Here is a 9475-nt window from a genome sequence, read left to right as displayed (position 1 = left end):
GAATGAATAGAACTCCCCATGTATGGCAGATTTCATAGGGTTGGGGGGGGCATGGATGGAGGAAGGGGTCTGCATGTGAGTGGCAAGTATTGTATGAAATTTTAAAAGCTCAATAAAAATAGTAATAATAAAAATAAAATAAATTGAATTCTGGGGCTAGAGAGATGGCTCAGTGCAGAGGACCTGGGTTTGATTCCCAGCACCTACATGGTGGCTGACAACCATCCGTAACATCAGTTCCAGGAGAATTCGACACCCTCTTCTGATCTCCATGGATACTGCAAAACGTAGGTGCACTTACATACATGTAGGCACTACACTCATATATGTGAAATAAATTTTTTTTAAGAAATTGAATTCCATGTGATCTTACCTAGCTATGAACCATACAAACTACAAAAACACCTGCCAGGCAGGTTGAGCCCACTTGTGTAATAGTGGTATGACCATTATGGAGGTGACTGACAGTTCTTTGAATCTGAGACCTCCATAGGTGGGGATCCATTACTGTACTTTAAACCTACTCAAAAGCCCACATCGTGGGAGATCATAGGCCCTAGGGGGAAGCATTTCTATTGTTTAGCTAAATTAAAACTGCCTTCTAAATTGACATATTTATACCTCTGGACAATTACCACTCTCAGCCTTAATCACAGGTGCCTCTCCTTCCAGTAAATGTAGAGATGCATGGCTGCACAAGGTTCTGAGCAAAAGGGATGGATGAGTGCTCAACCCTAAACAAAGAATACCATCACCTCCGAGGTTCGGGGAACATAGTGGAAGAGGGGCCAGAGAGAACGCAAGAGTCAGAAGAGGGGAACGGGGCTTCAGAATGCTATCTTCTCACCAAGACAAAGTCATTGTAACCATGAACTCCCAACAACTGCAGATGACAGCACTGGTCTTGCAGAAGAATTGGCCCATCAGTAGCCAGGCATGGATGAAGGAGGGGCCCAGGAAACCCTACCCCTCACTCCTGAACTATTTCCTATGGAGAGATCAGGGAAGGTAAAAGCCACTGCATTTCTGTTATGTGCCCACTGGTGAGCTCACTGGACTCCAGCTAATAGTTCAAATCCAATGGTCATACAGATATCCCTAAACTAGTTACAAACAAAACCCAAAGTCATGAATCTGGGAACTGGACAGGTAGGGAGGAAGGTGGTACTGATCGGAATGGGAAGGAGATAGAGGGACTGTGGGAAAAAGCAACCAGACTGCATGATATACCTGCATGAGACCGTCAAAGAACTTAATTTAAAAACAATCTGAAAGTACCAGATGATAGGAACATACCTGGAGAACCCAGCAGGACTATGCATTAGAGACAGATGGTTTATTGCTACAAAACAGGATTTGCTCCCTGAGTATGGTGTGGTAGGAGAGGGGGAAACACGTGCAGTCAGACTCATAAATGGTTCGTTGGAACACACATCCAAAGTCACCAAGTGGTACAGTGAAAGGAGGTCAGAAAAGGCAGTACCTGGTGAGGACAGAACAGAGTGGAGGTAGGGGAAGCTCAGGAGAAAGGGCTGTTTGAGCATTCAGGGTTTACAGAGCAAGGAAAGGTCAGAGTAAATAAGGACTCAGTCACAGAAACTGAGGGGGACAAGATATAGTGTGCAGCATCTCCATACAGTGGATGATGACCCCAACAGTTGTTCACAGATGGGGTGGGGAGGGTCATTACCAAAACTGGCAGTGTCAAGGTACTGGAATATAGGCCTGCTGCCTCATTCATAATGTCCCCAAATTATGATATCACAACACACGCTCTGACTGCTCCCCAAGTTTATTTACACACTAGTTTCTACTGCTACACCTCCCCCGACTAGGGTAGGCTGCACTGTTTCCCTGGGAGGCATATATATTGCTAATATATAGCTAGGGAAGGAAAGATATGACTGATCCTCTCATCACAACCAAAAGCAGCTTCCTCCTCTTCCCGTTCTCTCTGGCAAAACCTCTGACCTGGAAACCAAGGATAGTTGTTTTTATCTAATGGATGTGGAAACAGACACATGGACCCCCTTTTATAGGAAATACTTAAGAATCAGTATCATCAAAGGTCAAGAGTAATAAACTTTACATAACATCAGAAGACAGAAGTCATGACAGTAAAGCTCCTGGCAGTCCTTCCTTGACATCGTACGCGCTATGGATTGGGAAGCACCTTTCTCTGCCCATGTTCATCACTGTCTCATGCTTATGGGTGGACAGAGATGGATTCTGAGAAGTGTCTTGGGTCTGACTTCCTCTGAGTCTTCTGAGAACTCTGTTTTCTGAGAGACTTATATTGTTGCTGGCATCCCAGAGAGTGTAGACTTGGGACTTGATGGGAAAGGTAGGAGGAATCGCATTGGAAAATTAAGTCAAATGAGAAGCATGTTTTCAATGCTCCTCTTCGTTTTTAAAATGTCTTTTATTATTTTTATTTTTTGTGTATGCATGTATTGCCTGCAAGTAGATAAGTGCACCTGTGTTGTGCAATGCTGTCAGAGGACAGAAGAGGCTGTTGGATCCCCTGGAACTGGAGTTACGGACAGTTGTTAGCTGCCATGTGGGTGCTGGGATTCGAACCCCGGTCTTCTGCAAGAACAGTCAGTGTTCTTAACCACTGAGCCATCTCTCCAGCCCCCCCCCCGTCTCTTTTCTGTTGCTCTTCTTTAGTTCTCCTATGATGCTAAGCCCATAAAAATGTGGTGCTGGCACTCACTTCTCCTTCTTTGCTGGGAGATTCAAATCTTCATTTTCCAAGAAACGACTACTTTAATTAATGAATTCCTTCATTTAATTAATATTTTCACTTCTGCCTTCTTTAATAAACAAAGGAGACTCCACTGGTGGGATCCTCACTTTATGTACTCCCTCAGAGTTTGTAGAACCTTGACCAACACCTACGTCTGTTGTGCCTCTGCAGATTTTGTGTCCTGGAGACAGCATTTCAGTTCCATCCTGTGATCAAAATCTCTCTGCAGCTTGGCATGACGCTCCTGATCAGGCTAACCCACAGCAGGGCTTGATTAAGGTATGTCTAATTTGGGAATGGGAACCACATGTGTTTGAAGAGCATTCTAAACTTATGTGAATCCATACTCTGCAAATTCATGCAGGATCATGAACTCACTGTTTGGAGTGTTAGTAAGGAGCCCTCTGCCATACCCAGATAGATGAACTCTGAACTTCAAGTGGAGACCTTAGTCCTCCATGGAGTCTTCCTGCCAGTGTCTTTCCCTGTAAGAAAGATGATCTGCCTTCTTCTCAACCTACAAATCATAGGTGTCTCTCTGAGCCAAACTTACTTAGAAATGTGGTAAGAATACCAAGATATCTGTTTCCTCAATGACTGCTTCTGGTACTGTTCCCCAAATTTAAACTCCTTACCAGCCATGTTGTGAGAAAAAGCAAATGGGGAACAAACAGACAACGATGTTTACTAGACCCACTAGAAAATTGATGTTACAAAAAAAAAAAAGAAAATTAGAGTTCACAAGCCACCCCCCCCAATTCTTCATAAAACTGTATCTAGGATACGAAATGCCTATGTGTGTGTATGTTGGTCACCAGTATGTGGCACTGGGGAAAAGCAGTGGAACTGTTAAAACGTGGAGTCTGATAGAAAGTAGTTAGGTGACTGAGGATGTGCTCTTGAATGGAATATGGGGTCCCTGGCCCTTCCTTTGTTTAAAACTCTCTCCTGCTTGTCTCTCACAAGAACAGTGCCCTCCTCTATGGTGCACCATCACCACCACCACCACGCGCTACACCAAAGGCACATACATTACTGGATGACTGCAGAGATGGGAAATCATAAGTTGTTCTTTAGAACAGAAGTTGTGGGGTGTGGGTGAGGTAGAGGATTTGGAGAAGAAATGATGCAATAACACGACAGCCTCTTCAGTTTGTACCGGGTGATTGTATAGAGCAGATCCAACGGGTCATCAGCGAGGCTTCTCAATCCAAGGCCCTCCTCTAAGGCTTTGATACTCCTGGGCCCCGCTCTGCCACCAAGGACCTGGAGAATCAATCCCATTGCCTACTGTCAGCTTTGACTTGACTGAATCATGGAACTCATGAAATTGATGAAGTGGTCAGAAACAACTGTATGTAAGGTAGAGTTGGAGGAAGTAGGGTTAAAGTGATAGATTGAAAGAAAAAGAGGGATAATTGTTTTTAGATAGGAAAACAATACATTGATTTCTCAAAGGTGTGTGTGTGTGTGTGTGTATGTGTGTCTGCAGCACAAAGTGACTTATTTTTGCTAGCTTACAAAAACATGGTATAATCCTATACCCAAGAACACTTACTTGATGCTTTAGTCACGTACTCAAGATTTATGTCCATTTTGGAGAACACTTACTTGATGCTTTAGTCACGTGCTCCAGATTTATGTCCGTTTTGTGCTTTGACTCTGTCCCTCTGATTAGAGACATTAAAGGCTAACTCAAACACAAAAATGTACTGCTTGACATTGACAAAATACATGTAGAAGGCAAAAAGGACAACCGCTCTGTAGATGGTGTATATTTGAGGATGTTTGTGTCATTAGGACTGTAAACGTGTCAGGTGTGCGCCTTTAATCCCCACATTCCGGAGGCAGAGGCAGGCAGATCTCTGTGAGATCAAGGCCAGTCTGGTCTACATAGTGAGTTCCAGGCCAGCTGGAGCTACAGGGAGACCCTGTCTCAAAAAGAAGAAGAAGAAGAAGAAGAAGAAGAAGAAGAAGAAGAAGAAGAAGAAGAAGAAGAAGAAGAAGAAGAAGAAGAAGAAGAAGAAGAAGAAGAAGAAGAAGAAGAAGAAGAAGAAGAAGAAGAAGAAGAAGAAGAAGAAGAAGAAGAAGAAGAAGAAGAAGAAGAAGAAGAAGAAGAAGAAGAAGAAGAAGAAGAAGAAGAAGAAGAAGAAGAAGAAGAAGAAGAAGAAGAAGAAGAAGAAGAAGAAGAAGAAGAAGAAGAAGAAGAAGAAGAAGAAGAAGAAGAAGAAGAAGAAGAAGAAGAAGAAGAAGAACAACAACAACAACAACAACAACAACAACAACAACAACAACAACAACAACAAAAGAGTGTAAATGTGGACAAAAATCAGGCATTGTGTCAGACTTTAAAGGTGTGAGAATTTCTTAGGTCCACATCAAGTACTCCAAACAGTTAACAGTGACTGGGTTAAAGTCTGGGTTGCAGATGGAGCAAACAGGTTCTCTGAGGAATATGGTATGAAGAAAAGTAGGTGGAAAACTAGAGCAGCAGGATTAGGCACAGGGCTCTGTAGAGCTCCTGAGGGATAAGGGGCGGAGTTGAAGACACATCCTCATACCTGCCCTCAGAAAACCTTTGTGACTCTTCCCCTGCTCTGTGATGTAGGCTTGGGGCTATAATCAGGGTCCTGGCCCCTCAGAGCTCAGATATCTCCAGCAGCTGTGCTGTTAACACTATGGGGAATATCCTCACATCTCTGAATGGCCTTACTGAGGCATGGCTGAGCTTCGGCTCACATTGTTTCGACACTGACCCCAACTTCACCTTGCTGAGTGGAGTGGGGTTATTTCTTCTGTATGCTTGCTACTTGTTACTGAAGACATTTTTACTATCACGATGGAAAAGTAAAGATACCCAAAAGGTAAGGAGATTGTTAATTCATGTGTCCCATTTCTATTCTCAAGTTACTGAAGGAGTTTGGTTGGCTCAGAGGGATGTCTGAGATGGGACCCTGGGGAGGAAAGGACACCGCTATCCTGGGCCATGAGGCCTAGCAGAGAAGGGATTCTGGGAGGACTAAGATTTTCATCTGAAGTCCACGGGATCTATGTGTGGTTAAAGGTTCCAGGATAAAGCGACAAGCATCAATTCCTGGTCCCATTGGGTTGGTTCCACTTTTCAGGCTCTCTGAATGAGACAAGCCTCCCCTTGATTAATGTGCTGTATTCCCAAATCGTGTGTCCCTTCTTCTTTCATGTTGAACTGATCAGGAGAGCGTACGGCCTTTGAATAGGGCCTGGACCATGATCTTGGGCCTCGGGCACAGGGTCCTTGGAGGGAGCACAGCTGTGATGGCTGGACCATCTTAGGCCCCAGGCACATCCTCAGAGGCAGCACAGCTGTGACCACTGGCTTCAGATTCTATGCTCTCAAGTGAGGATTCTGGCTGAGAATCCCAAGGATCTCACAAATCCTCCTTTAGTTTCCCAAAACAGAAACAGTGAAAATATGTGATTTTTACTTTAAAAGTTAATAAATGGAGAGTATAAATCATTTATTTAAGGGGCCTCATGGTTAATGGCATTCTGAGTATCTTAGAAAAAGAACCAATACAAATAATTTCCACCCATCATCCTGTTTTTTTGTTCTCTTCACAGCCACAGGACAGAACCAAGAAAAGAAGTATGTTTCTCCTGTTGCCTTCATCTCCCAGGGTCCCCCTCCTGTCCTTTCCATATAGTTGTAGGCCCGTGGTCTCAAGAGGGCAGGTGCTAGACAGACTCACGGGATGATAGACCCAAGATAAATCTGAGTCCCCACTCTGCTCACTCCTGAGTATGAAGCAGGGACAGACCCGGCAGTGGGCATAGCCCCTCAGTGTCCATGTGAGGTGAGGAGGAAGCAGTCCTGGTTGCTTTGGGGCACAGGTTCTGTCTCCTGACCTGGTTGCAGTGCTTCATTCCTAGACATCTACGAGGAAACCATAGAGTGGAGCTTTACGCAGTGGTTTTGAGAATCACCCCCGCCCAGCAGAAAAACTTTTTTTTTTTTTTTTGATCTTTTTTTTTCTTTTGGTCTTTTTGACCCCAGCAGTTCTGGAACTCACTATGTAGACCAGGCTGGCCTTGTAGACCAGGCTGGCCTTGAACTCCCAGAGATCTGCCTGCCTCTGCCTCCCAAGTGCTGGGATCAAAAGCGTGTGCCACCACGCCCGGCTAAGTGTTTTTTCTTATAGGGACCTTTCCATGTCTGACTTCATTCCAGATAACCCAGAATCCTTCTTTTCCAGGTAGGAAAACTGACCAGAGAGAAGTAGAGGAGGGGCAGAAGCTGCAAAACATCCTTCAGAGGTGATTCTTCTTTCCTCCTCTTCCCTGCTCTCTTCTATGTATCTCAGAGACTCATCATAGCCTGCCCTTGTCATGAAAGGAGTAGTGAAAGGAGCAGCCAAAGGAGCAAGTATGTGAATGGAGGGTGTGGAGGGAGGCCACAGCATCTCTGACAGCCGTAGATGGGGCAATGTGAAGCTCAGTGTCTATCAAAGTGTCGAGCTGCAGGTGTCTGTACTTGGGCTAGGCCGGAAGGCCCTCCTTTTCCATGCTTCTTCCTTTCCTATTTCCACTTCCAAGAAGATTTTCCAAATTTGAACATTCTGTCTCCTTACAGCCCCCTGGGTGAGCCATATGATCCCAGTGGCTTTCGGAAACTGCTGTGTCCAGAACCCCTCTGTGCTGTGTGTAACAAAGCAACTGCTCAGGTCAGTCATCTGCTCTCTCAGGCATCCCGGGAAGATGGTGTTGCCTTGGTATCCCACTTGGCTTCCACGACTTCTTTGACAGTGACCTCATTAGTGTCATCAACCTTCTCAGCAAATGATCCAGGACATCTGAGTCCAGTCTCTCTGTCACAGCCGGCCCCTTCCATTCTCTCACCTAACCTAATCCCTCCCACACCAGTAGGTGACTCTCTGTCACCACAGACTATTCCTCCCTTAAGCCTCAAAGTCTCACTGAACTGTATCCAACATAAACTAACTCTCTCTCTGCCACAACTGCTGCATCAAGGCACTTGGGAAACAGAGTTACTTCTCCCACCAGAAGAGCTGGTTCTCCGGTCAGCAGCTACCCTATCTGTGGTAGAGAGCCCTCATGAGTGGTCATCTGATGTTGCAATAACCAAAGGCACTTTCTATGCAAGACATGCAATGCCAGAATCCTCCCCGCAGCAGCCAGATGCTGACAACGAGTCCTCCTTTCAGTTGGTACGCTATACTAACAAACCACTTCTAGACACCCATGCTTCTCAAGCCTCATTTCAGGGAGACAGAGGAGCATATTTTACAGAGCATGGAAACCTCCCATCTCTCAGCCCTGGTGTCCTGGCACTCTTTGAGAAGCAAGAGAAAAGAGAGACCAAGGCCATTATGTCCAAGCATAACAAAACCAAACCAGAATCTCTTCCAAAAGCACTAACTTGGGGGGAAATCTCAGAGTCAGCTGCTAATCCACAGAACTTGGAAGTCTCCCTTCTTTTGGGTAACAGAAAAGACAAATCAGTGGACCCTCACGTGTACCAACAGCCCCCTAATCCCAAGAACTCTGAAGACCAGTTAAAAGCCAAGGATATTCAGCTCTTCTGGGGCCCCCCTTCTCTACATAGTGAGTCCCTGAAACCTCCACCTGCTGCCTTGGGTGACAATTCCTCAATATGTGCTGACTTCAACAGAATCGCTAAGGCCTCCACAGCCAGCAGTTATCCTACTAACCCCATACCTCTGTCCTTGCCTGAGAGTGACCAACAGGCCTGGCCAAAAAGCCTTCTGCAATCTCAGGTCAAGGATGTGTCTCATGCTAGGCCTCGGGCCCAGCCTCAAAGCCAAATTCCAGACCCGCTACCTTCACTGGCCCAGTTCAGGATCTGTGGGGTGCGTTTACACAGACCCCAGAATGAAGCACAACCTCTGATCCCAGATGAAATCCACCACATCGAATTCAACATATTGCAAAAAATACAGGAAAGTGTATGGGGCTTACCCACTGTAATCCAAAGGTCCCAAGAAGACTTCTGTTCTCCACCTCCCAAGCTCGCCCAAGCTCCCGTTCAGTCCGCCCTTCAGGATGCATGTGTCCAAGACCATCCTTACTGGAGACTTCCCCCTCAACGTGGTGGTCAGGAAGAAACTAGAGCACCACCTTCAAAAGAGGCTCATCCAACACTTCTGGGGCCTGCCCCACAGGATCCGCCAGTCCCTGTCACTCATGAATCATCAGGAAGAATGTCCTGACCCCTTTGAGTCACAGAGCAGCCACGGACTCTCATGGATCTCTCTCTTTAAGCACCAGGCCAGCAAAGGTCTATCTAACTTTGCACCAAGTCAATCTGGAAACCTCCGTGAGAGGTTAGGGAGTCTCACTCATGCGAAGTCAGAGAGTCTCGCTCATACAAAGTCAGAGAGTCTCGCTCATGGGAGGTCAGAGAGACCCGCTCATGAGAGGTCAGAGAGACTTGCTTGTGAGAGGTCAGAGAGACTCACTCGTGAGCTTGCTCAGTCAGAGAGACCTGCAAGTGAGAGGTTAGAGAGTCTTGATTCAGAGAAGGGTGTGGTCAAGGTACAGACACATGGTCCAGAGACTGATCCAAAAAATCATCTCCAGAGCGACACCAAGGTCACTCCAGAGAACAGTCCACAGTCTGATTCTGAAGCAGGCCCAGAACATCAATTAGAGATTTTTTCATGCAAATGTTCAAAGACTTCACCAATAAACTCATGTCAGAAAGAGCGT

At 45.7% G+C, this 9475-nt stretch overlaps 1 protein-coding gene across 1 annotated transcript; it reads left to right on the top strand.

Moving 5' to 3' along the window:
* Nucleotides 1-7499: 7499 nt before the first annotated feature.
* Nucleotides 7500-8700, top strand: LOC103734208 (spermatogenesis-associated protein 31D1; the record flags this gene model as incomplete). Its single annotated transcript, XM_017798144.1, is given in 1 exon segment — nt 7500-8700. A coding segment is annotated over 1 exon segment (804 nt), but the record flags the coding sequence as incomplete, so codon positions are not given.
* Between the last annotated feature and the right edge of the window lie 775 nt (nt 8701-9475).

This window comes from Nannospalax galili, unplaced genomic scaffold, assembly GCF_000622305.1.
Source record: "Nannospalax galili isolate Female #2095 unplaced genomic scaffold, S.galili_v1.0 scaffold1096, whole genome shotgun sequence".
Classification (NCBI taxonomy): Eukaryota; Metazoa; Chordata; class Mammalia; order Rodentia; family Spalacidae; genus Nannospalax; species Nannospalax galili.
The sequence above is the reverse complement of the archived record's forward strand: the minus strand, read 5'-3'. Positions and strand labels throughout refer to the sequence as shown.